This window comes from Ochotona princeps, chromosome 1, assembly GCF_030435755.1.
Source record: "Ochotona princeps isolate mOchPri1 chromosome 1, mOchPri1.hap1, whole genome shotgun sequence".
NCBI lineage: Eukaryota > Metazoa > Chordata > Mammalia > Lagomorpha > Ochotonidae > Ochotona > Ochotona princeps.
The window spans coordinates 113,426,616-113,452,900 of record NC_080832.1 but is presented as its reverse complement, the minus strand read 5'-3'; the positions used below and the strand labels follow the sequence as shown (position 1 = coordinate 113,452,900).

At 58.6% G+C, this 26,285-nt stretch overlaps 2 protein-coding genes across 8 annotated transcripts; one reads left to right on the top strand and one right to left on the bottom strand.

The window, feature by feature from the left end:
- Positions 1–3,254: 3,254 nt before the first annotated feature.
- BAK1 (BCL2 antagonist/killer 1) lies at positions 3,255–9,685 on the bottom strand. 7 transcript variants are annotated; one of them, XM_058664412.1, is made up of 6 exons: positions 9,581–9,685; positions 6,530–6,630; positions 5,834–5,969; positions 5,367–5,510; positions 4,242–4,422; positions 3,255–4,156 (listed from the first exon to the last, which is right to left on the bottom strand). In XM_058664412.1, the coding sequence occupies exons 2-6, from the start codon at positions 6,597–6,599 to the stop codon at positions 4,052–4,054; spliced, it is 636 nt and encodes a 211-aa protein (XP_058520395.1). In that variant the 5' UTR covers positions 6,600–6,630; positions 9,581–9,685; the 3' UTR covers positions 3,255–4,051. The 7 variants fall into 7 exon arrangements, with proteins under 7 accessions (XP_058520395.1, XP_058520423.1, XP_058520401.1 ...); XM_058664440.1 differs by having other exon boundaries at positions 5,834–5,907; XM_058664418.1 differs by having other exon boundaries at positions 9,661–9,683.
- Positions 9,686–10,720: 1,035 nt separating this feature from the next.
- LOC131481350 (gametogenetin-binding protein 1-like) lies at positions 10,721–15,072 on the top strand. The gene is made up of 6 exons (XM_058669791.1): positions 10,721–11,263; positions 11,743–11,846; positions 12,456–12,601; positions 12,763–12,886; positions 14,209–14,354; positions 15,034–15,072. The coding sequence occupies exons 1-6, from the start codon at positions 10,806–10,808 to the stop codon at positions 15,070–15,072; spliced, it is 1,017 nt and encodes a 338-aa protein (XP_058525774.1). The 5' UTR covers positions 10,721–10,805.
- The last annotated feature ends 11,213 nt before the right edge of the window (positions 15,073–26,285 follow it).

Here is a 26,285-nt window from a genome sequence, read left to right as displayed (position 1 = left end):
AGAACAAGTCTTTGAAAATGGAAGTGAGGATCGTGGTTGTACAGCAGTTTTGAAAACAGAACACGGCAGAAAGTCTTCATGCACCTGCCTGCTCTCCACCAGTTACATTAGTGATGCCACAAATACCAGAGCTGAGTCATCAGGGACTCTTGCTCCACGTGGGGGTGCTGAGGCCTCAGGGATTCAGGAAGTGTTTGAATGAGTGACAGTAAGCAAGGTTTCCCACTGGTCTCCTGCTTAGAAGGAGTGGCCCCAGAACCCATTCAGAGACAGAACTGTGACTCACACATCTTCGCATCACTAGGTTCTGTCTGTGAGTGAGCAGATGGGAAGCCCTGGCCAGAATCGGCCTAGTGGCCTCAGGGTCCAATGGGGAGTCTCAGAAGGTTCCATGGCAGGGGAAGAATTCACCTGGGATGGTGAAGGATAGAGCAGCTGGGGGAGCTGTGCAGTGGCCAACCCTCTGAAAGGTGGTGTGGGAGGCACTCTGGATACCCCAAGGTTTGTGGCACCTCCTCAGGGCTCACGCCTGCCTGATAGTAGACTCGGCATCTGGGCGGCCCCCTACCCTTCTCACACACAGTGTGATGGCAGTGTTACCAAGGTTTCTGGAAACCTCTTGCTTTTTCAGCAGATGGGCTGACCAGGCTCCCAGGTCCAGCTCAGGGCCTCTCCTGCCCTTGTTTTGCAGTATCCAACACTGCACGTGCCCAGCATGCCCTGGTTGGTGTGGCCTGTTTGAGCCTTGAGCATGACAGTGGCCACACTCATAAGGAACTCCAGTTCAATGCCACACCACAACACTCAGACACACACCCATCATTCATCGTTAACACATCCAGCTCCCTGCTTGTGGACTGGGAAAGCAGAGGAGGACGGCCCAAAGCCTTGGGACCCTGCACCTGTGTGGGAGACCCGGAAGAAGCTCTTGGCTCCCGGCTTTGGATCAGCTTAGCTCTGACCAGCAGAGAGCTGAATGAGAAGTGCAGCAGCCAGGACACAAACCGGCACCCAAATGGGATCCTGGCACTTGCAAGGGGAGGATTAGCCAGTTGAGCCATCGTGTCGGGTCCCAAGTGCCACGATGTTATGTCTGTATTTTATTTGAAAAAGAGACAGAGATATCTTGTGTGATGATGGTTCAATCCCCAAATTGGTGCAAAAGTCAGCGCTGGGCCAGGCTGAAGGCTCAGGAGCTAAGAACTTAATCCTGATCTCCACGTGGGTGGCAGGGGTCCTAGGACTCAAGCTGTCGCCTGTGGCCTCCCAAGATCGCATTATTAGAAGGTTGTTGGGAGCCGGCGCGATAGCATAGTGGTTAAAGTCCTCATCTTGCACGCGCCAGGATCTCATATGGGCGGTGGTTCTAATCTCGGCAACCCTGCTTCCCATCCAGCTCCCTGCCTGTGGCCTGGGAAAGCAGTTGAGGACGGCCCAAAACCTTGGGACCCTGCACCCGTGCGGGAGACCCGGAAGAGGTTCCTGGTCCCGGCATCGGATTGGCGTGTACCGGCTGTTGCGGCTCACTTGGGGAGTGAAACATCAGATGGAAGATCTTTTTCTCTGTCTCTCCTCCTCTCTGTATATCTGCCTTTCCAAAAATAAATAAATCTTAAAAAAAAAAAAAAAGGTAGTTGGATTTGGGGGAGGAGCGCAGAACCCGAAAACTCCGAGATGAGCCCCGCAAGTGCCAGCTCAGGAACTGGCGAATTTCGAGGAGTAAGTTTCTGCAGGGCTTGACTTCTTCGAGGATCCCCACAGTGCTTCTGCCCATCCTAACACTTCACCCCCGGGGATTGGAATCCAGTTGGATAAAGGGATGGCGTGGCCAGACTAGGGACAGGATGAAACCTCCCGGGACGCCTCGCAGCCTCAGGACAGAGCTCCCTCTCGCTCCTCAGAAAAGCACTAGGAGCTCCACTGCGCACGCTCTGCTGTTCTGCGCGCGCCGCTGCCATTCAAAACCAGGAAGCCCCGCCCACGAAAGGGCACGTGACGTACGCGAAGCGGCTGCGGCCATTTTGGACTCAGGCAGCCCGCGCGCCTTCTCCCATCTTTCCATCCTGCCATCCCTACCGGGTCGCGGAGGTAGCTGCTTGAAGGATCGAAGGGACAATCCTGCACCGCGTCTACTCAAACCAGAGTCGGACCCGAACGGCTTCACCGTTAGACCTCGAGCCAGTGCCCTCGTGAAGGCACCCGTTTCCTTATGTGTGATGTGGGAGTTTGAGCATCCGGCACCCCGTCTTTGGGCATCGATGGCAGAGTCCCCGCGTGTCCCAGCACGTGGTCCTCAACGTTGTCCCAGCTTTTCCTGAGCACTTGGGGTGCCTTGTAGGGCCCCCTCTGCAGCTGTCTGTCTGCCACCCTGCTGGTCCCCGCTGCTTGCAGCTGCCGGGGGACTCTTGGGGGAGTGACGAGCCTACCCCAGGGAGTGAGAAAAGGAAGCTCGTGGGTCCTGTGGGGTTCCCATGTGACTGTTGGAAGGGTGTCAGCCACGCAGACCAGGGTGTCCATACCTGAAAGGACTGGAGTTGGGAACATTGCAGCGCCCCTGTGCTTGTTATTTTGATCACCCCTGACTGTCATTCCCGCAGGGACTCCCAGGCAGGCTGACTGCTAGAAAGAAAACAGCCCTGTGTGTGTGTGTGTGTATGTGTGTGTGTGTGGCCGTGGGGACCTTAGGAAGGAGTGGCTGGGACACTGTGTCCCAGCTACAGCTAATGAAGCCAGGAGGCCTTTCTGCTGAGTGTGGGTGGTGGCCCCAGGAAGGGAGGGGAAGTGAGGCCCGGTCCAGGTGGCTGTATGAGAGGCAAGACGGGGCCTCAGATGTGTGCAGTTGTTGGGGACAGGAGTTCAGGGACCCCAACAGAGGCGGGAAGTGGGTGGAACAGGGGTTAGAGGAGGGGCCCGAGTCGCACAGCTGGAGGTGAGGACTCTGAGGCCCAGCGTGCCACCTTTCCTGGGAAAAATGCCAGGTGAGCAGCAGGCAGGTCCAGGGCCCTGAGGCCCGGCCTTATGGAGATGGAGCAGAAGACACAAAACAGTGGCAAGTTTGGGGGGAAATGCACAATTTATTTCAAACAGAGGGGCAGAGAGTAACAGGCAGGCTGTATCCCCTTCCCTGCTTTTTGGCTTCAAGACCCCTTCTCCCCTCACCCCCACCCCCAGGAGTGGCCTATGCCGGTGAGGACTGGTGTCGGGGGTAGAGTTCAAGTATTCACAGTTCTCCTGTCCACACCCAGCGATGGATCCCGCCTCTGGGGTTCTGCCTGATGTTCAGGGTCCCTCTCCAGATGAACCTTGTACCCCATTTCCCTGTACTGACAAAACAAGCCCTGACTCAAGCAGTATGGATCAGCAGTGTCCTGCTCCCCAGGGACGGTGGAGCAGGCCCTTCATGGGTAGTGAACGATGGTTTGGTTTGAGAGAGGGGAGATTCGGAAAGGGAAAGAGCTGAGACCCCCGTGGCAGGTGTGGAGGGACCCAGTGGATTCCTTCAGACAGCACCAGGGTGCACTGACAGTCTCCCACTCCCCAAGCTCAGAATCCCTGAGAGTCCAGCACTGTGGGGTGGGAACAGGGGGCAGAGCTGGGTGAGCAGCTGGGACCCCAGCTCTCAGAACCCACCCTTCCAGGAGAGCTAGGTCCTGGGGACATGGAGTAGAACCACTGACCACTCTGCCCGGGATGTCCTGACTTAGGGCAGAGCGGTGGGCTTGGGGAGGGCTCTCTCTAGAGTATTATAAAAAGCTAAAAACCATTAAAGTGGTTACCAGCCTCTTGCCCTGTTGCCCTCCAGACAGGGCTAAGGGGTTCCAGCGGGCTGGGGGATAAGGCTCTAGCCTCTCTCTGACAGGCCCATTAGCACCATGCAGTGTTGGGGCACCTCCGCACTGGACTGGTCCATGGCAGGGCCCTCTGATGCTGGAGTGCCCACCTGCTAAAGCTTCTGTACTGGAGGAGGGACCCCTAAGGGGGGAGGGGAGGAAACTTGATTTCAATCCAGGCAGGGGTGTCAGCAAGAACCCTAGAGGGTCCCTGCTGGGAGTCATGATTTGAAAAATCTCCGTACCACGAACTGGTAGAATAAAACCACAGCCAGGGCCGCTATCACATACTGGACTGTGTCGTTGCCCAAGCTCAGGGCTGCCACCTGCCAGGGAAGACAATAGGCTTAGTCAGAGAGAAAGAGGGGCTGGAGGAGCGGGAAAGTCATGGCATTTCCAGAGGGTACTCACCCAGCCGCCCCGCTGCGCGATCCACTGGGCGATGTGGCGATCCAGGATGATGCGGACCACAAAGCTGGTCACCTGGCCCAGAAAGCCCGTGAGGCCGCGCTGGTAGATGTGCTGGGCCAGGCGGTAGCCGAAACCCAGGAGGGCCACCACTCGGCCCCAGTTGATGCCGCTCTCAAACAGGCTGTAGGCAGAGGGCACCCTGTCAGCGGGAGCCCCGCCTCCCTTGTCCACACCTTCCCACGCCCTTTTCCCAGACAGAAAGCTAAATGGCTTAGCTGTGAATCGAGGCAGCAGAGGCTACCTCAATCCAACCTCAATTTGGGAGGAGCCTGTGTGTCTGAGGAAGCTCAGGGGTGCCTGAGCCACCTGCTGCTGCTGCAGGGTGTACCCTGATAGGCTGTGGGTGCTAAGAGGCACAAAGAGTAGAACTTGAAGGCAGAGGTTACCTGTGGGCCTCGCTGCTGGCCTGGCAGCCCGTGGCATGGCAGAGAGAAAGAAGAAGAGGACAGAAGAAGAGGTTAGGATAGGTCCTGGAACCACCGCGGAGTGGGGCATGGGCCTCAGAGGATGTGGTCTGGACGTGGCTGCCTTCACCTGCAGCTGCTGTCAGACCGCAAGCCTGACCCCTAGCTCAGGCGGTAACAAGGGGACTGCCAGTGGCGGGGTGGACCCCGACTTGCAGACAAAGAGGCTGCAGGCCAGGAGGAAGCTTCACCAATGCAGGGCAGGGCAGGGCAGGGCAGGGCCAGGCTCAGGCCCCAGACCTGTGGTCTCTCTGACCACCACACTAGGTTACCCCTCGGATGGCAGGTTACAGAAACAAGGATGCACTTCTAGGGCCAGCAGGTCAGCAGTCTTCTGGTCTCTGGCCTGTCCATGCTGGGGTACACTGAGGGAATCCCCACCCTGGCCCCCTCTGGAGTCCTAAGATAACTAGCCAGGTCCTTGGTACCAGAGCTCAAAAGAGGAGTCTGGGATGCAGAGAAAGACAGAGGCGGGGCAGGTGTTCACTGGGAGTTAGCCGCAGCCCCTAGGACAGCGCATCTGTGACAGAGGTGGTGTCCCCACCCAGGAGGGGCCCTCCCATAGGCTGGACAGAGCCCAGTGGTGGGGCCTGCGGGCTACCTCGAGGCTATCTTGATGAACAGCTCATAGGCATTCTCGGCTGTGGGCTGCAGCTTCTCCAGGATGCTCTGGAAGTCTGCTTCATAGCGCTGGTTGATGTCGTCCCCGATGAAGGCAAGCTGTCGCCCCACCTGTGCCATCATGCTGGAGGTGTGGCAGGCAGGTGGGTCACCAGACAGTCTGGCAGTGGCCTGGGAGCCCCGCCCCCACCCTGCCACTTCCCACAGGTGGCGCAATGTTCTTAGGCGTGATAGCTGGGCTCAGGAACAAGAAGTGTGCCAAGGAAAGTACAAGGTCTGAGACCAGGTGGAGAGCACCAGATGTAAAATGGACAACGAGAGGAGAGGATCCCTCCTCTCCACCTCCATCCTCCTGCCCCCAAGCCCCACCCTGGGACCTTCAGAGACTCCGTGGGAACCCCCACTTTCCAAGGACAGTCCCTGGGGAGCCAGGGCACTGGAGCTCACCTGTTAGGTGCTGGGTGCCAGGAGGCCATTTCGGGGTCAACAGGGGCGGCTGCCCCCTCGGTCTCCTGCTCCTGCTGGTGCCGGTAAAACACATAGCTGCGGAAAACCTCCTCTGAGTCCTGTACTACCTGCTGCTCTGCGGGTCAAAGCCAGGGGTCAGTGCTGGGGGAGGAGGTGTTGGTAGGTGGGGCTCACTGCCCACATGCTCCCAGGAAGGCAGGGCCCCTTATTCTATGCAGGACTGGGCACCTGAGCCAGGCTGTGATCCCAGGTGCCTGGGTTCCTGCATACTGTGTTCCTGCATTCTGTGGGATTTAGGGACTACAGAAAACAAAACAAAACTTGGGTCTTCAGCCCAGAAAAGTCACACAGGGACACGATGACAGAGCTGGTAGGCCACAGAACTGCCTGTGACAGGCTGAGCTTGGGCCTTGCTGCCGTGGATGGGAACAGGGAAGGCAGGCACAGCCATTGCTCCCTGTTCTGCAGACTTGCCCACATAAGGAGTGGCCCACTTCCTTGTTTCTTCTTGGGCAGGGATCATAGAACAGCCAATTCCCTTCCTTCCCCTTCCTCTGGCCTCCCTGCCTTGCCCTCTGATTTCTCTCTATCCCAAAGGGCCTAACTTTGACTGCAGCACCTGCTCCCCCCTCCCTGGCCAGCGAGGGACAAGATGGGGGCGCAGAAGACCCTTACCGGAATTGCGGGGCTGTGAAGGCTCATCGCACCCCTCGCTGGGTGGGCCTGGGCTTTGCCCGGATGCCATTGTTCAGGCCTCAGTGGAGGACAGGGTCAGCCTGTGGGTATGGGTGAGAAACAGCTAAGGTGGGGGACAGGACACCCCAGAGAAGGCCTCGCCAGCACGCTGGAGATCCCCTGTCCCAGGGACCCTACTGTCTCTGGGCTGTCCCCACCCTTCAATCTTCACTTTTTTTTTTCTTTCTGTTTGAAAGGCAGAAAGAGTGAGGTAGACCAGCTGATCTCCCACCCATTGGCTCACTCTCCAAATGCCCACAATAGCTAGGTCTGGGCCAGAGCAAAGCCAGGGACTCCATCCGAGTCTCCTAGCATCTTCCATTGTCCTCCCAGGCACATGAGCAGGGAGCCAGATTGAAAGTGGAGCAGTCAGGACTTGAATCAATACTCTGATAGGGGATGCTGAAGTTGCAAGTGACAGCTTAGCCCCCTGCACCATGTCGGTCCCTCTTTTAAAAAAATTTTTTCTATAGAAATTAATTGAGAGAAAAACAAGACAAAGATCTCTTAGGAGCAGGTTCACTTCCCAGATGTCCATAGCAGTCAAGGGCTTGCCCAGGTCAAACCTGGGAGCCAGGAACTCCATCAGGTCTCCCACACTGCCTCCCTGAGATACCCCCGCTGCCTTCCAGGGGCACATCAGCAGGCATCTGGAAGGGGAATCACCCAGGCACTGATACATGAGATGTGGGTATGCCAGGCGGCACTGCCAAGCCCTTGTCCCTGGGACTTCTCACGCCATCTCCTTGGGTCCCCGTAGTGTCAGCACCAGCAAAGGGAGCTTGCGCAGCACGTCACACACTCCCCATCGAGGCAGCCAGGGTTGCAAAGGGGAGGCAACAAGGACAACTGCCATTGGAGGCCAGCAGCCGGGGCCTCCTGGGGGGTGTGGCTGTGACTGCATGGGCCAGCTCCAGAGGCCAGCCCCACCCAGCACCTGCCTACCACAGGTGGTCACCGCACCCAGTCACCCAGAGAAGCTGTCTCCGAAGGCCTCACTTCCTCTGAGCATGTCAGAGCACAGCTCTCTTTCAGCCCAGGCCCCTTGGCCGGGCACATCTACTGAGAGCCTCCAGTGTGGGGCTACCATGTTGGAGCGCTGTCTGCATGTGCCGTGTTGAGAACCCACGTTAGCCCAGTGAGGTGGACATTCCCACAGCCATGTTACAAGTGGGAAAAATGAAGCACACAGACGCTGGTGCCCGAGGCCGCCGAGCGCGTCGGGCAGTTAGGTCAACCATGTGGATGTTCAGGTGGCCATGCAGAAGGGGAACTCTCAGAGGGCCTTGGTGGGGGGTCTTCATGTTCACCAACTGCCTGTGCCCTCCCCACTCCTGCCTTGGAGCCCCCCTAACCTGCTTCACCTCATATCCCCAGGGCCCCAAGCCGTGTACCCCAGCTTCTTAGCATATGGGGGTGTACTCCAGCCTCACCACTTGCTCCAACCTCTGACCTCACATCTCTGTCCGCTGGACCCTATGTACCCCAACCCCATACCTTATTCCAGACCTCCCACCATGTACCCTGGCCTCACACCTGCTCTCCTGTCCCCAGCTGGGTTTTTCTCGGTACCTGGTCCTGGGTGCGGCGCTGTTCTGCTGGAGCCCAGGCGGAAGGAGTGCTTCCTGGCCCTGTTGTGTTTCACTTTCAGTTTACACTCTTGGTGCTGCAGCCCTGTCTCCCCACAACTGCCTCCATCAGTATGACAGAAGCACCCCGTCTTCCTAGCCCTGGGGAGGGAGTCACCCACCTTCGACCAAGACCAGCAGCCTCCCAATCCCCTCCCCTCCTGAGTCTAAAAGGTGTCACCCCCACCCACCCACCCGCCTTCCTCTCCATCCAGGAGCATTCTGAAAGCTCCCCAGGTGCTCTCTGTGAAGGGGAGCGGGAGGGCTGGGCCACCTGTGTCCCCCAGCTCCCTAGCCTTCACCCTCTTAGGGGCAGGGACAGCCTAAGGCCCACCTTCCTGTCCCTCACCTCTGGGAGCCAGGCTTGTGTAGCCTGGCACAGCCCCTCCTCCCTGGCAGCTCCTTGCCACACCACATGTCCATCCCTCTCCCCTACTCCCCAAATCCCAGCACCTGGGGGTAAGATGCAGCCCCGGCCCCTCTAACACCTCCTCAGAGGCTCACTCTTGGAGGGCACAAGCCGAGCTCAGCAGAGCCCCCAGGCAGTGGCCTGTGCCAAACCAGATGTCCTGCCCACACCCGAATGGCTCCATTTTCTATAAGAGCAAACGCTTCACCACCCCAAGCCCCCACCCCAACCTTCTTGTGCCCAAGACTTATACTCCTCAGGGAGACGGGCCTGGATGGGCCTCAGACCCGGTCTAGGGATCCTGGGGCAGTGGAAGCCCTGAGTTTTCTGCCTGTCCTTGACCTTGGCTCTGTCCTCTACTCCCCATCTCCTGGACTGCTGAAAGCCCTAGATTTCTCATCCAGGGAGCCAAGGCCAGAGAGGAAGCTGGGGGACAGGGGGACAAAGCCAGAGGGAGTGCTGGCGAAAACAGGCCCTGCAGAGGGCTGCACAACTGCCCCGGCAAGCCTTACAGCCTCCACAGACCCGGCTCCCCGCCAGCCTCCCGGGTGGGCTTCCTGCCCCACCCTGGGGCCCCTGAAGCTGCTAGGTTAGGGAGCCTGGGGCAACCCTCCCAAGCTTACCCGCCCGGACTTGGGCCAAAGCCTCAGATCCTGAGGGACTGCTGGCTGCTCTCAGGGACAGGGGCGTCCCAGCTTCCAGGAGTAGTAGGCGTTAGGGCATTCCCCACGCAGCCTCTGCCGTCCCGGCGCGGCCCCAGGAACCCACACGGCTCTAGCGACCATAGAGGTGCCGGGTGCTTCGACTGCAATCAGCTCCCTCTAGAGGACGCATCAGCCAGCCGTCCAGAAGGAAGGCCAGGGACTGGGAGGCAGTGGGGAGGGGACCAGACAGCAGCCCATGTCCCAGCAAAACCATGGCTGCCCCTCGCCCACCTCTGCCTGAAACACCAACCTTTGTCCTGGAACTTTCTCCACTTTAATCAGCCAAAGACACAGGATGGCCAAGTTTCCCAATTGTTGCAACCCTCACACCTTATCAACCTTTGTCTTGTTGATCCAGTCAATTTGGACCGCTTCAATGACCCCCGGAAGTAAGTGTTGTGGACCACACCCATTGCACAGATGAGCAAGTCGAATCCCAGCCCGGCCAGTGAACTCTTCCCAGACTCCTGGAGCTCGCTTGGTGATCTGTAGGTGGGAAGTGATAATACCACACTGAAGTTCAGCCAGAACTTTAGACTTGTGCACCGGGAACTCTGGTGGTCCCTTGAGACTGGAAACCCCGAAGGAGGCAGGTGGGTAAGCAGAGATGAAAACGTGGTGGCAGGTCAAGCCGCCGTAGGCGACCCTTGCATCCCACATCAGAGCACTGTTCGAGTCCTGGATGCTCCACTTCCTATCCAGCTCCCTGCTAATGCACCTGGGCAGGAAGCAGAGGATGGCCCAAGTGCTTGGGCCCCTGCACCCACGAGGGAGCAGCAGGAGAAGCCCCTGGCTCTGGCCCAGCCCGGCTCTGGCTGTTGTATTCATTTGTCAAGTGAATTAGAGAATGATAGAGCTGTGTATGTGTGTGTCTTCCCCTCTCTATAGCTCTGCCTTTCAAATAAATAAAACTTAAAACAAACAACACACACACACACACACACACAGCAGTACTAGGTCAAGATGCTGCGTGGGACGCTGGCATCCCTATCAGGTGCCAGGGTTCAACTTCTAGTGCCACTTCCTGTCTCAGTGCAGCCGGTGATGACTCTGCCATCCACGTGGATGAGGGGGATGGAATTCTGGGCTCCATTCAGCCTTGGGGAGCCAGACCCAGCCTGATGCAAGATGCTGTTTGTCTTTCCCTGTCTCTCTGCCTTCTAAATCAAACGAGACCCGCAGATATCCCGGCAGCTGCATTCTTTGAGGGCAAGAGGGAGGGGACTTGTTTCAGGCCCTGGGAATGTTCCCCGGGAACAGAAGGGTACAGAGTGCCCAGCCCTGCTCTTGGGGTCCTGGTTGTCTCCTCCACTCCCTCCCAGGCCCTCCTGGAGCTGCCTCTGCCTTTAACTCACCCCTCCCCCAATCTGGTCTTGGCCTTCTAGAACCCCCAGAGGTTTAATTTGAAAACTCCTTTAACAGTTGGTCCTAAGGTGGCTGCCCTGGCTTCCCACCCTGGGTCAGGGGTCCCTCCCATGATGGAGGCCCCAGCCCCAACCCCTCAACCACGCATTCTGGGCCGCAGGTCCATGTTCCGGTTTTTCCATAGTTTGGCCAGCAGCACGGGCAGCCGGAGGAGCCCCAGACAGGCTCCTGTACAGGATCAGGGGGCTGGCACACTGATGCTGGGCTGCCAGGGAGGAAGAGGGAGGGAACCAGGGCCAACTGCCACCCTTCCCAGCACCCTGTCTGTGGCTAGGCCCCAGGGCTTCACACATCTGCCACGGCATAACCCTTTGGGGTTGGCCATGGAAGACATGAGAGCCCAGACCCCCGACCCCAAGGAGGTCCTGAGGGTGGCAGCCCAGGCTGTGGAGGCGGTGCTCGCCCTGCCCACGGGGAGCCAGGGAACGCTGGACAACCTATCCAAAGAGGGGCAGGAAAAGCAGCGGCCAGCAGGGGAGGCCCCCGGAGACATGGTGGCCCCAGACAGGTGCGTGGCACCAGAGGGTAGAATGGAGACCCTAGGTGGGATGGTGGTACCTGGGGGCACCTGGGTGAAAGCTGGGGGTGGAGATACCCTGGCTGGGACTTCCCGAGTGGAAAAAAAGCTAAAAGACACTTGAGTGGGAAGGGCAGGGGCATGGGAGTGTGGGTGGGGCTCAAAACGCAGGTGAGAGGACCCTGGATGCTGGAAAGGAACAGTGCCAGGGCAGGCTAGGCCCCCAATGCCCCCCCAGTGCCCGCAGCTCCTCTTCCAGACCCTGCCCTTGCCATTCTCTCTCCCCTAGGCATCCTGCTTGTCCCCTGGCAGCCCTCTCTCTGCCTCCAGCCTTCTTCAGGCTGCTCTGGGAGGCATAGCTGCCCCCATGATAAAGACCCCAAGAGGCACAGCATGGGGTGGGGGGAGAGGGTGGGCAGAAGCTACCCAGCAGGCTGCCCTCTCCCTCCCTGACTGTGCTGTGGAATTAGGAGCTGCTTGGCCTGGGCCCTGGAACTGGAGCCAGAATACCTGCAAGGGGCTTGGGGGCCAGCGGAGGACTGTACAGGGGACGAGAAGGACCACCTGCTAGACGGTGAGTAAGGTGGGGCGGGGTGGGCACAGGGCAGGCACTGCCCAGGGACCTTCTCCCTCCTGAGCTTCTTTTTATTATTATTATTATTATTATTATTATTATTATTATTATTATTATTTTGATGATCTTTACATAGTTGATTAGGACCCAAAGGGTCAAGGGCTACGGGAAAGTAGGTGTTACCATTGTTTCCACATTCTCTTTTTTTTCAGTGTATCTGGGGAAAAGGGGGAGATAAAGGGAGAAGCCCCACCCAGCCTCCCAACCATCCCCCTCCTGGGCTTCCTAGAGATTGCAACACACAGCGTGGAGGTTTGGGGGAAGGTGGTGCTGTAGTCAGAGGGCCTGAGTTCTAATCCCAACTCCACCACCCCCACGGAGCAGGGTGACAACGGCACTTTGCCCGACCTGAGTGTCCTCACCTATGAAACAGCAACAATTGGCACCTGTCTAGAGAGGAGGACAGTTGCAAGGACTGGTGGAGATGCCCTTTGTAAACTGACCAGAACTGCGGAAACTGGGCAACCCCACCTGCGGCTCAGCATCCTCCTCATCCCTGGCCTGCAGCCTCCCGCTGGGCACCCATCAGCCTCCTCTCCCCCTGCGCAGATGACCCCGGCCTGGCCTCTTCCAAGGCAGGGCTGACACCCTGGAACCGCCTCCTGCGTCTGTACAAGCAGCTTCAGAGATCAGCCACGGTCAAGGTCTGCTGTGGGGCCGATGTCGGCTGCGGGGATGGGGTGTCTCGTGTGCAGGTGACCTGGGCCCAGGAGGGCAGTCCCTTTCCCAGACCTTTATAAAGCTTTTCCTGTTCCTCTTCCTGTTTCCCTGGGAAGGGTGGGCCACGGGCTGCTGCTGCACGTCCTGGCTCTTGTCCTTGGCTCAGGGACCTGGCACACCCTGTTTTCCTTCCAAGGAAGCCTTGCTCCATGAGGAAGAGAAAATGGAGGACGAGAACAGCTCCCTCCAACTCTGTGTCCCACGCATCGTCACCCTACAGTCACCGCTGAGGAAGGCTTTTCGGCTCACCGACACAGTGGGTAAATGGACCCTTTTCCTGCCAAACTCGCCCCACTTTGGCCAGGGGCTCAGGGGTGCAACCCCAGATCCTACCACCAGATGACAGCAGAGGCCTACGATGACTGCGGAGAGGGCCGCCCCCACCGCGGTCCTCCAGGAATTCCCGTTAGGAAGGCCTGCAGGTGGGGACTATAGCGGTGGGACCCCACAGTGGCCACCTGCAGTCCTGGCTCTCCCATCATGAACCTCTGTGATGGAGCCCCAAACAGGAAGCACAGTTGAATTTGATGGTTATGACCTTCCAGCCCCTCTCCTAAAAGATTGCATTACTTTTGGGAACAGCCGGCTGTCTCCAGGTACCGGGAGAAAGCCCAGGCGCAAAGCGGTTAGACAGGGCATCCAGAGGAGCATAGCTGCGACTTCGGTGCCCGCGGTTTGGGCTCTAGAACCAGGCTTCAGGAGGGATGCTGAACGACTACTCCAACCTCCCCCCCAAGGGCATAAACTTGGCCTGCCTTTTGCAAGAACAAGCCCAGGCGACATGAGCTTCCGGGGGCAGGCTGCAGGAGGCAGGGGCTGGGCTGAGATCTGGAGAACCCAGCCACTGCCTTGTAAATGGCTCCGCCCTACTCCCTGCCCAACCTGGGCTCTGTGGACACAGCAACAGCAAGCTCTCCCTTCTCTAGCACTTACAATTGCCAACACCCATGGCGCCAGAGGGTGTGGTCATGTCCACATGCCCGGTGCTGGGTCCTCCGGCTCACCAGCAGCTGTCCTTGATAGTCAGGTTCAGACACCGCCTCCCTGGAGATCCCCTGAGTTGAGGGATAGGGGCCTCAAAGCAGCTCCCTTCCTCAGAGGCTGGAAATTGGGTCCCTCTCCCCACAACTTTCTGGTGGATTTGCTCAAGGGCTTCCCAGAACAGAGGAGCCCATCATGCTTGCATTTGCTACTTTATGATAAAGGACATAATTGAGGAGACACGTACAGGAAGACGTGGGGTAGCTGGGTGTGCAGTGGGCTGCCTGCGGTGTCCTCGGGGGCCACTGTGCACAAGTCCTGGCTCTACCTGAGGCCTCGCTGCGCAGGCACTGTGATGAGATCATGGCTCTTAACCTTCAGCCCCTGGCCCTGCCCTGTTCAGGAGGGGTCCTGGAAGGGCCAGCCCCCGACTTGGGCCTTGTTTTCTGCAGTGCTCAGGGTAGTCAGCTCGTTTGTACAGACCCATTAGCAAGGTCCCAGGGATCTTAGGAGGCACCGGCTCTGGCCCGCGGGAGGGCGATGCTAACGCCAAGGGCCTCCTCCACTATCCGATCACTCGGCCCTTCTCTGTGGCCCTCAGGTTTTGGGGAATCTGAATTGAAGAAGCTTCTGGCAGAACAGCAAGAGTCCTGCCTCTGGAAGCTGGGGAGCCGGGAGCACCAGGAGCACCAGGAGCTGCTGAGCTGGCCCGGGAGCACGCTGGAGGAAGGGGTCATGAAGGGCCAGGTAGGCCCACGGGCAGAGGGGCAGGGGGGAACCTTAATCAGACCCCAGCTGGACAGGCAGAGTCCACAGTTCTGATTTCGGGAGCCACACAGATAGGACTCACCCCGCTTTTCTGTCAGTCTCTTGCTACCTCGATGCCAGTTGCTAAGTCTTTGCCATCCTGATGGGCAGTCAGGCTTTCCCACAGTGTGGAAGTTTGCCCACCGCCTCCCCGCTCATACTCCCAGACCTAAAGGCTGGGATCACAGGTCAGACCCTGGACATCTTGAAGACTGGGTCCAGCCCGGCTTCCGTGGCATCCCTGATGGATCTGCCCCTCCTCTGGTGACATTTTAGCTCCTCCAGCCCCTTGTCTCCAGCGGACCCTTGGCCTGACCAGCTTTACACAGTCCTTAGCCACAGTGCTTGCTCTGGCGCCCACATGCCCTGTGACTTTCATGGTCACTTCTGTAAAAGGGGGTGTTAAAGCAACAGCCAGGGGCAGACCAGGACTGCGGTATCCTGCACAAAAATGCTGGGACTCACCCTCTGTGGTGGTGACGACCAGACAGAGCCCACTATGCTTGGGTTGGCACCTCACTCCCCTGCAGCTGCTGCAGCTCAACAGCCCAAATCCCTCACCCATACCTGAGCAGTGTCTACTAAAGGGACACACTCCGCCCCCTTCTCCTCCCTCCAGCCAGGCCTGGGGGTGCCTGAGCAGCATCGGGAACTCTGAAGGGGGTGATGACCCAGGAGTACCCAGTGCTGCCTCAGGACTGGCTTCCCCTTGTGGGTGCTCAAAGCCAACCTCATTGCCACCCCGTCCATCCTTACCCTCAGGAACCCCTACTGCAGGGGGAAGAAAGCCGCAACCCCCCAGCCTTTGTTGGGAGACCTGGGGGCAGTGCCCCCTTGGTGCAGTGTGGCCAGGACAGAGCTCATGAGGGAGGGACAAGGTGGCCGGAGAATCTTGCTCCTGGGGGCTCCCAGGAGGGAAAAGAGCCCCCCACTTTCTGGGAGGGCAGTGGCTCTATCTCAGCTGATAGAGAAAGAGGAAGACCTAGGAGAGGTGGTCCTTGAGCAGGGAGGGGCGGGAGCCACAGACAACACAAGCATCTCCCTGCCCCGTGTCTACCCCCAGCACCTGCTCCAGGAGGAGACAGACCACATGGGAAACTGACGCGGCCTAGCCAGCTCCGACATCGACGGGAAACATGCACCTCTCTCCTCGGGGCATATCCCAGGCTCAAGGGGCATCTGGGTTGAACACTGACCCCGTGTGCCCAGGCAGAGCTGCCAGCATGCTTCCTGTCCCTGACGCACACCCAGACCTGTGATGTGTTAATAAACCTTGCCTGACTTTGGCCTTGTCTCTCAGTCACTACTCCCCACCCCACAGCCTCAACTGCAGAGTCAGTGCAATTTTACCCAGGTTGTAGTTTGGTCTTGTAGGTGCCCACGGATCTGCTGGGACCACTCCGGCTGCCGACAGACAGGCAGGGGTGGTGGGCCTGACCTGAGGTGCAAGGACCCCTGCCCACAGCGCCCAGGTGGCCCCTGCTGCCTGCCCAGCAGCCGTGCTGCTGAGTCCCCGCCCTCCCCAGGTTTCCACGCCTTGCTGTGGCCTCACAGGGAAGATCCGGGAATTCTCCAGCAGGAAGTTCCGGCCCAGCCTGCCCAGGCACAAAGTCAGGAAAGAGGCCTGGAGGCCCCGCAGACCGCCTCAGGAGGCTGTGAGGGAGGAGCCCGGGGCTGCCACAGGAGGGGAGGCTGTCCAGGCTTGTCCACTGTCCACTGCTACGCGGCGTAGGGGCAGGGCCCTCCCTGAGCCCTGCTGGGGCAAAGAAGGTCAAAACGGGGCAGGCGCTGTGCCATAGTGGTAAAGTTGCCATATGGGCATCAGTTCAAGTCCCTGCCGCTCCACTTCCTGCCCAGTTTCCTGCTGATGTCCCTGGGAAAAACAGTGGAAAGTAGTAACTGCACTTGGGCCCCTGCTACCCACATAGACAGCCCAGATAAAGCCTCTGATGCCTGGCTTCAGCCCGGCCCAGCTCTAGCAGTTACAGCTACCTGGGAAGTGAACCAGTGGATAGAAGGTCTCTCCCTCTGTAACTTTTTAACTTCCAAATGAGGACATCATCTCTTAAAAATAAAGGAGGGTGTGTGGCTTCAGCACAGGTGTGGACACCTGGGAACCCAGTGCTGCCTAATTGCCAAGGTCAGGGTGGAGTGGAGAGGCCACGTGATGAGGCCCTTACAGGCTATGGGAGGCTGGCTAGCTGGTGCCAGCCGCTGCCTGGGAACCAGCAGGGTGGGAGGCCTGGACCCCTATGACCACCAGGAGGCGCTGTTCACCAGGGGTCCTGTAGACTTAGGGCATGGTGAGGGTCAGTGCTTGGTTCCCTTCTGCCTGGGCCAGGCTCTGAGTCCCCAGGCTTACCTACTGTAAGCCCCATTCCCTACTCTGCCCTGCTGCATGCCACCTATAGAAGCCAATCTGGTGTTCCCACAGGTCCCCACCATGTGAGCCCTGGACCTGTGCAGCGCTCCAGTTCAACGCTAGGATGTGGTGGTCAAGACTACCATGGGTTGCTGCTGTGACTGGCAATGGCTGCCTGGCCCTGAGGCCCCACGCCAGCCCAGCCCAGAACAGCCCAGCTCAGCCGGGGGGCGAGTAGGAGTCCGCCCTGCCTTCCCAGCCTGGGAGCAGGGGAGCCTGCAGAGCCCGGGGTTCACGGTGGGCTGGAACTGTCTCCTGGGCTTCCTGCCGGGGTCCATGGAGGCCTTGACTCAGAGTCTGGAAGCTGGCGGAAGGGCCCATCTGAGTCAGCCAGGAGGTAGCCGTGTGACTGTGTGACTCACCTGAGCTCTGACTGCCCTGCAACCATTTCCGCCCCAGGGGTGGCCCTGGTAGGTGGGGGCTGGGGCTTAGAGAGCATCTCCCCCATAGAAACTGTGTTCAGGGGTAGAAGTGGGGGTACCTTCCCAGCCCCAGGATCCTGGCTCGTTTCCAGGCATGGGCCTGGCCCAACAGTCTTAGGTAGTAGAGAAGGAGGATGAGTTAGCCCAAGGCTTGGTAGGGAGGGCTCCATGGATGAGCTTGGGCACTCGCCAAGGCTCCGGGAAGCACCGCAGACCCACCCGTGGGAGGGCAGAGACAGAGGCCGGCCTGCCCCCTCAGGTGCTGCACAGTCTGATCTCTCTCCGTGGGAACCCCTGGCCAAGGGGTCCAGACAAGGGGCCCTGTCTGGAGTCCCCGCTGATGGCCGCCCTCGCCTATCCTGGAGCCGCGGGCAGGCACTAAAGCCAGCTGCAGCCAGTTCTGCAGAGGGGGAGGCTCCACTGGGCGGGTACAAGCTCACATGACTGAGGGCCACACAGGTCAGCCACCTGGGAAATGAGCAGGAGAGCGGGACAGCGGAGGAGGGAAACCCTGCCGGGCGGGAGCAAGCTCACGTGACTACAAGCCGGGCCATACCCTCTCTGAGTCCCGGTTTCCACATCTGTGAAATGGGTGACTCATGGGTTCCCCATGGGGCTGAACGAGAGGCTATTTTGCTCACAGAAAGTTTTCCAAGAGCATCCGACATTGTTGCGTAGTGGACTCAGCCACTGCCTGCAACACAGGCATCCCACAGAAGCCCAGGAACAAATTTCAGGTGTTCTGCTTCTGATCCAGCTCCCTGGAGAGTGAACCAGTAAATGGAACATTCTCTCTCATTATCTTTCCCACTTTCTCTTTAACTGTCTTTCAAATAAATCATTATATTAAAAAAAAAAAAGGCAAGAAAGAAGGAAGGAAAGTCCTCCAAGAATCCAGCACAGAACTCTGCACCTGCGTGAACAGGACACGGGACACACGCAGGGCTGCAGTGCTGTGGAGGTCAGGCTACTGCTAGCGAGACAATCAGTCCACAGGCAACACAGGGAGTCAGGGTAAGTAGGGAAGAGGCTGCTGGTGAGGCAGGCACCGTGAAGATGCTGTTTGAAGCAGTGATAGGGCTGGGTACATGCAGGGAGGGACTGAGGGCAGCACGTGCTGGGAGGGGGACAGACTGTGCAAATGCGTGAGGCAGAAATAGAGGGAGACCTGTGTCCTGGAGTTCACAGTGGCCTGGGACTATCTCCTGGGCGTGAGGAGACATGAGGCAGAGACATGAGACAGAGACGTGAGGCGGAGATGTGAGGCCACAAAGGAAGGGGGCTGGCACTCCCTTCCAGCTTCATGCTTATGGCTTGGGATGGCCCAAAGCCCTGGGATCCTGCACCTGCAAGGGAGAGCTGGAAGAAGCTCCTGCCTTCAGATCTGCTCAGCTCTGCTCCTGCCACTGCGGCCATTTGGAGAGTGAAACAGCAGGTGGAAGATCTTTCTCCCTCTTTGTCTCTGTAAATCTGCATTTCCAATACAAAAATAAGTTAATATTTTAAAACACACACACATACACAGAGCTTCCCTCTGTTGCTGAGCAGGTAAGAAAGGGGTGGAGGCCAGCAGGTGGAAGGCAGGCCAGGGAGGGTAGGTTGGGAGGGACGCCCGCCTGCGGCCGGGGCGCGGGGTCCGGAAGGGGCCACACGGGGGCGCCCGCGGCCGCTGGCCCGGGCCTGTGCGCCCCAGGCGCAGGCTGTGCGGCCGGCGGCCCGACGGCCACCCGAGGCCACCCGGGGCTCCCACGGCTGGGACCCTCGGAGGGCGGCCCTGCTGCAGGACGCGTGGGCAGCCGTAGGGTGGAGACTCCCCCTTCTTCCAGGCGAGGGGAACAGGAAGAGCAGGAACAGGCCTGGATGACAGAACACCATGGGGTGACCTAGGCCAGGTTTGGTGAGCTCAGAGAAAGGTGTTCCAGCAGGGAGAAATCCAGAAGGTTCGAGGAGGCTGAGTAGATTTCAGTGGAAGAAGGGAACTGACAGATGAGGAGGAGAAGAACTTGCCCTCCAGGGAGCCACCTCTGTGGGAATGACCCGTGCCCCAAGCCACAGCTCAGGGTTTCTTCTGCCACCACAAGGACCTGCTCCTGGTCCCGCCATCCCTCCCCTCCCAGCCCTGCTCTCCGTGACTTTGCTGACCCACGGTCACTTCTGTAGCTTTTTCATCTTCCCCAAACAGTCCCTGCCCAGCCTGCGCCCCCTGTTCTCACTGCATGGGGTCCATGAGGGGTGAACGCCTTGCTAGGGCCTGGGAAGATGGGGATGACACTTGACGGGGGGGCGGGTGGGCAGTTTTGCCCCCAGTAGTGTTTGGTGTCACCGCATGGGAGAGGGCTGCTGGTGTCCGGTGAGCACAGGCCATAAGTACTATGCACAGTGACTGGCCCAAGTGTGGTTGGCTCCGAGCAGGGGAGACACTGCAGTGGGGGAACCTGAAAGAAGAGAAGCCGGTAGATGAGGGCCACAGGGCAGGCTCTCCAGAGCCCTGGGAGCTACAATGCTGGTTTCTGGGAAGCTGGGGTGCTGGGCTCACCAGCTGTGCTGTATGGCCATCAGTGTGGACTGGCCTGCAGGCAGGTGAGCTTGCTCCCGCCTGTTGGGGTCTCCCCATATGCCCCTGGACACTGCCTTCCCTGCAGGCTACTGGGAGGGTTATGTGGTCAGCTGAGTGTTCTGAGCCTGTGTCAGGGAGCTGCTGCTCCTTCAGGGCCCACGGCCAATGGCCGCCCTGCCCTGCCGTGTGCCCTCCACTACGTTACTCTCCCTGGCCGATCACCTGCCCCTGCCACATGGATTCTTTGCTGTCCATTGCACGTACCCTGTCCACTTCTGCTCAGGGCCTTTGGACTTGCTGTCCTCATTCTCCCCACCCCACCCCCACCTCTAGAAACCTCCTGAACCCCTACCTCATTAGGAAGTGGAGTAGCCAGGATAGAACCAGTGCTTATAAGGGATCTGGTGTGGCAGGCAGCGGCTTAACATGGTGCACCACAATGATGTCCCCTTTTTCTTTTTACTTCATTTGAAAGGTGGAGAGACACACAGAGATCTTCCATGGGCTGGTTTACTCCCAAAAGGGCTGTAACAGCCAGGGCTGGGTCAGGCTGAAGCCAGGTGTCCAGAACTCCGTCCAGGTCTCCCACATGGGCAGCCATGCTCTGCTGATCAGGAAGCAGGTGCTCCCTTGAGAAGGGGACACTGCAGGCTTAGCCCGCAGCGCCATCGAGCCTGCCCCCAGCGGGGATCTTAAATTCGTGGATAAGGGCAGTCAGCTCCGCGATGGGAAGGAAAGGGTAGGGCTGTGTGAGGAAAAGGGGAGGCCAAGTGGACCCTTGAGAAGGACTCAGGTTGTGCCTGGCAGGGCCTGGCGGGCAGAGCCTTGCTCCTCTGACTTCACCAGAAGCTTCCACGGCGAGCTGAGCTGCTTCCAGGGCCACCCTGTGGGCAGCATTGGGCTCTGCTCGCAGGCCCTGGGCAGGACACCTGCATCCGGGCACCGTGCCAGGCTGAATGGAATCTCTGCCCCTTTGAAAGCTGCCTCTTCTCAAGGGCATGGCCTGTGGTACAGGATGTGCCTGAGGGCCTGTGTGGGCCTCTTGAGTGGGTATGGGGCTAGGCCTTTGCTACCTTGAGGCTGAGTGGGCAGCAAGGCCCACGGCGGATTCTCTAACTCTGCCTCTGACTTCTGGCTTCCCTGTGTGTCTCCCTCTTCCCCCTCTCCTCCCACACTCAGCTGACCTAGACAGGGAGAGGTAGGGAGGTTGGCTGTGAGCAGTCCCTGCTCTGGGGTGAGGGGCTGATGGTGGAGGAAGGAGCCAGGGAGACTGTGTGGTGTGTGGCTGCCTGACACCCACTATGCCCTGGGCTGCTGTGGGGCTAGGTTAGGGAAGCTTGGGAGGCGGTGGGAACAGGCAGGTCCCTGTGTAGGGGAATGTGAGATGCTCCCCTGACTCCAGAAGGGGCGTGAGGACAAAGTGGCCCCTGCCCTCCCCTCCCTCCCCCGCCTCCCTGGTTCTAAGTGAGTTTCCCAGGCAGCCGACCGTGCACCGCAGCTTCCTGCCCACAATGCTGCTATTGATCGGCTGAGGCTCAGCTTTTGCACCACCTCCTCCCTGTCAGGTGCAGCTCGCTGCTGGCTGCTGGCTATGTGCTGGGTGCTCAACCAGGGCTGGGGATCATGGCTGTTTCAGCTTGCCGGTCTCAGGGTCCCAGCCCTGCTGCGCAGAGCCCCCTTGCAGGTGTCAGCCCCACCCTTCTGCAGCCTTCACACTGGCCCAAAGGGCAGGGGGGCCCTGCTCTGGGGTCCTCAGCCTTGGGGTGCACCATGGCCGCTGGCCTGAAGTCCTCACTGTCCTCCAGAGCTCGGCCCCGGGATCCCAGTTAACGCAGGATGAGAGCCTTTTGCTAAAGGCGTGCTGTGGGATCAGGGAGGCTAAACCCTTGCTTCCTAGGGCTCTGGCGTGAGCTAACCTCCATATAAGAAGGCTCAGGACCCTGAGTTTGGGAACCCAGTGTGGCAGTAGGGGTGTTGGGAGTCTGGTCAGGCTGCTGCCCACAGCCAGCACTGCCTGGTGCCAGGGGAGGGCAGCAGGTTACACAGCCAGCCAGCTAAGCCTTTTGCACGAGTGCAGGAGAGCCCTTACCCACCCCAGCCTCCTCCAGCAAGGCCCCAGGCCGGATTCCTGGGCCACAGTGCTTTGAGCAAAATCAGAAAGCTTCCTGCATGGTTGCAGTAGGAACTGGAGCATTCCTCAAAAGCATTCCCAGTTTTCTCTGGGTTCCCTGCCTGCTATTTAACCCCAGGCTGCGCCCTCCTCCACCTGCCAAAGCCAGGTTCTTGGGCTCAGACAATGCAGGCGTGGGTTTGGGCGAACAGGCTGCCCATCACACCCACGCCTCTAGCAGGGAAGCAGGAAGTGCTCAGTGGCACCTGACACCCAACACCTAATGACTGGCTGAGCACCGCCTTACTGAGCTGCCAGGCAACACCTCCGTGCCAGGGCCTGCTGTTTGGCCAGGACCAGGGCGTTCCTGGTGTCTGCCTGTGTGCCCGTGCTTGGCCTTTGGCCAGACCCTGCCCTCAACCCCTGGCACCTCGTGTCTCTGCGGCCTGCCTTCCTGTTCCCAGTCTGTTGGCTGAACAGGCCTGGAGCTGCATGGGGACAGGATAAGCCTGTCCTGAGGGCTGGAGCCCTGGGGAGCTGAGACCTGGGGCATGGCTAGGCTGGACTCCAGGCTGGGACTGTGACCAGGGCTGGGAGAGGCTGGCCATGGGCACAGGGGCCAGTGCCTGGGGCTGGGCAAGGAGATGTTTCCCAGGGTTCCTTTTGTACCTGTGGCTTTGACACCTGCTCTGTACGCACATGCTCACGGCCTGCTGCTAATACACAGACAGTAGTGGCATGTGAGTGAGAAGAGCTGGCATGTCTTGGCAGGGCGCTGCAGGTGTGGGAGCCTGGGGAGACGGGAGGGACTGCAGCCTGCTTCCGGAGTGCCCCGCTCACATCCTCTCCATCACTGAGCCCGTCTTCCAGGATCCTTGATGCCTCTGCCGCGAGGAAGACCATCTGTGGGAAGGAAGCTGGTGTAGCTGCTGTGCAGGTGGGAGGCTCCCAGGCAGAGCCTGCACACTGCGGCTGGCCAGGAGTTGGCGAAAGAGCAGCCCAGGGGCCTCTCAGCTGGCCAGGGTCCCTGCACTGCCTTCCATGCCCATCTAGAGAGCTCCAAGGGGACTGGGCTCTGATGCTAAGATGCTTCCTGTCCTGTGGGTGCTGCCTCTGGTCCTCCGAGGGCCTGCATCCTAGACAGGACAACAGAGTGAAGGGTGCCTGACCACCCAGGGCTCTGGAGTGCCTCCAGCCATTGCAGCTACCTCTAGGAAGCACCTGCCCCGCCTGAACGCTCACTGTAGCCCTCATCCGGTCCTTAAAGAAGCTGAGGGTTAGAGAAGTCACTTGTTCAAGGCTAGGATGTGCCAGGGTGGCCTGGTGGTGGCCCCTGTATGCTGACTGCACCCTGGAGAAGCCAGGGGTCCTTAGCAGAGCTCCTGGAAAGGTTGGGGGGGGGGGTTGAAATCAAACCTTGAAGGATGAGTGCAAGCAGCACCTGGGAAGGACCTTGGGCCTCAGTTTACTCATCTATGAAGTAGACACAGGCCTTGTGGGGATTGAGAGTCTGTTGAGAGTTTCCAATGTGCACCAATTATCACCAGCAGGGGTGGACTCCATGTGAGCTATCAGTGCATCCCCTGCAGGGCCTCAGGTGGTCCACAGGGGGTCTTCCAGCTTGCACTGTCACGCGAGCCTCTGAATGGAGCATTGCAGGGGCTTCACCAAGCAGCTCAGCAGGTGTCTGTTCTAAGGACCAGACGACTGTGCCACCCGGTCATGCAGCTGGGATGACACCCTGCTCTCACTTCTTGCCTTCCTGCCTGTGGGGATTCGAGGGGGGCTTGCCAGTGGGCCGGGTGGAAGCCACACGTGGTTCCTGGGCCTGTGGGTCTGGAGAGCCCTGGGCTAGCTGCAGAGGCTGGCAGCTTAGCATGCAAGGGCGCGGTCAGTGCAAGCTCCAGGCAGTGGGTGCAGGCAAGGGTTCTGACAGTTCCTCCCAGCCAGTGTCTCAGTGAGGACAAAGGAACTGCTCTTGGTCGGGCTGCTCTCTCTGTTTGTGCAGCCATTTCTCCTCCCAGGTTCCCTGCTGCACAGAGCCCAGCCTGCAGGCTCTAGGGTCAGCAAAGACCAGCAGTACTCAGCCAATCCCTTCACCTCCCCAAGCTTTCCCTGTATGAAAACCTGCAGGCGCCCCAGCGGTGCCACCTTTAGCAGCCCGAGATATCCCCAGCCCATTAGTCATCGGTTCTGTGAGCCTCAGATTTCCCTATCTGTGAAATAGGGGACCCAGACACAGACCACTCAGGGGTGGACAGTGCATGTCAATGCTCTGAATGTGGGCAGGACACAGCAGGGCTTTACCCGTGTCCCTCAGGGACACAGCCTCAAGGAGACTGACTACAGAGCCCTGCCAAGCCACATGCTCCCTTCCTGGGACTCTGAGATTCTAGACTCTTCCACTGCCTGATGCTGCCATGAAAAGGGCCCAGCACCAGGCTGGCACACAGCAGGTGCCCAACACCGGGGTTGTGGGTTGAGACTCCGAGAAACTACAGTAGGACCTGGGTTGGCGCCTTGTCCACCTTGGCGTCCCTCTGCTAGCCCACTAGACTCCCCCTCAGCCTTAGGGCCTGCCCGGTGCCTGGGGGGTTGATGGATGGACACACCTTCAGCCAGGGAGGGGGCAAGTCTTACACGACTCCCCAGAGCTCTCCAGTGTGCACCCCTATGATTGTCTCCTACAGAAGCTGCGACCCTACTTGCTGGCCTCAGGGTCTGCTTGAGAGGCAGCCCTGGTTAGCTGCCCTGAGTCCTGACTTCCTCACCCTGGGCATCCCTATGGTTCCCCTGTCCCCAGGAGGGTGCACAGCAGTGTCAGGGCTGGCTGCACAGCAAGGGGCAGGAGCCTGCCTTGGAGTCACCCTCTGGGTGGGAAAGCGCTTCCTCTGACGGGGTTGTTAGTGGCAGACACCTGGCATGGTACACCCCACGTTGCAGCCCCCTCCTGGCCCCGGCTTCCTGCCAGGGCAGACCCTGGGAGGTGCTGGGTTCCTGGCTCTCATTTGGGAACCCTGCAGGGAGTGGCTCAGTGGATGGGAGCTCTGTCCAATCAATAGAAAATGAGGCAGCAACATTTAGGACTGCCATCGTGCAGTAAGCCCATGTCAACCATGGGCGTTAGTTAATACAGAATTACTTAATAGTGGTTGATAATGTGCCGATCTTGGCACAATTTGGGTGCAGTTTTTAAAAATATTTCTTTATTTTTTTGAGAAAGGGGAGTTACAGAGGGAAAGAGAGAGAGAGCTCTTTGCTATGCAGGTTCTCTCCCCGAATGGCTGAGGCCAGGAGTCTGAAGCTTCTCCCAGGTCTCCCACATGGATGCAAGGACCCAGCACTCGGGCCGTCCTCTGCTGCCTTCCCAGGCCATTCACAGGGGCAGGAAAAGCAGGCAGGACTCATATGGTGTCCCTATGGAATGCCAGCACCACAGATGCAGGCTTTGCCAACTAGGCCACAGTGCTGTCCCTTTGGTTCATTAATTTCTTTTTTAGTTTTAATTTTTGAAAAGATTTATTTTTTTGTTGGGAAGTCAGATTTACAGAGAGGAGCAGAGACAGAGAGAAAGATCTTCCATCTGCTGGTTCACTCTTCGAAACACTGCAACATCTGGAGCTGAGCCTATCCGAAGCAAGGAGCCAGGAGCCTCCTCCGGGTCTCCCATGTGGGTGCAGGATCCCAAGGCTTTGGGCCATTCTTTACTGTATTCCCAGGGCACAGGCAGAGAGCTGGATGGGAAGTGGAACAGCTGGAATATGAACCAGTGTCCACATGGGATCCTGGCACATACAAGGTGAGGACTTTAGCCACTAGGCTATCATGCCAGGCCCTATTTTCAAATTTTTTTTTTAATTTTAACTTTTATTGGAAAGACAGATTTACAGAGAGAAGGAGAGACAGAAAAAAGATCTTCCATCTGCTGATTCACTCCCTAATCGGCTGCAATGGCCAGGGTTGAGCCAATCTGAAGCCAGGAGCAAAGAGCTTTTTTCGGATCTCCCGAGAGGGTGCAGGGTCCCAAGGCTTTGGGCTGTCCGCAACTGCTTTCCCAGGCCACAAGCAGGGGTTGGATGGGAACTGTGATCTCCAAGATTAGAACCAGCACCCATATGGGACCCCAGCATGTGCAAGGCAAGAACTTTAGCTGCTAGGCTACTGTGCCAGGCCCTATTTTTAATTTTTTAAACATTTTTTTATGTTTATTGGAAAGACAGATTTACAGAGAGAAGGAGAGACAGAAAAAAATATCTTCCTTCTGCTGGTTTCTCATTCCCCAAATTGTCACAATGGTTGGAGCTGTGTTGATCCAAAGCCAGGAGCCACGAGCTTCTGAGTCTCCCATTTGGGCTAGCCT

Coding starts and splice junctions, on each gene's coding strand:
- BAK1 (XM_058664412.1), bottom strand. CDS start 6,599: ATGGCATCCGGGCAAAGCCCAGGCCCACCCAGCGAGGGGTGCGATGAG. Junction 5,970..6,529: donor TTCACAGCCCCGCAATTCCG/GTAAGGGTCTTC, acceptor TTTGACCCGCAG/AGCAGCAGGTAGTACAGGAC. Junction 4,423..5,366: donor TTCATCAAGATAGCCTCGAG/GTAGCCCGCAGG, acceptor CTCTGCCTACAG/CCTGTTTGAGAGCGGCATCA.
- LOC131481350 (XM_058669791.1), top strand. CDS start 10,806: ATGATGGAGGCCCCAGCCCCAACCCCTCAACCACGCATTCTGGGCCGC. Junction 11,847..12,455: donor GAAGGACCACCTGCTAGACG/GTGAGTAAGGTG, acceptor CCCCCTGCGCAG/ATGACCCCGGCCTGGCCTCT. Junction 12,887..14,208: donor TCGGCTCACCGACACAGTGG/GTAAATGGACCC, acceptor TGTGGCCCTCAG/GTTTTGGGGAATCTGAATTG.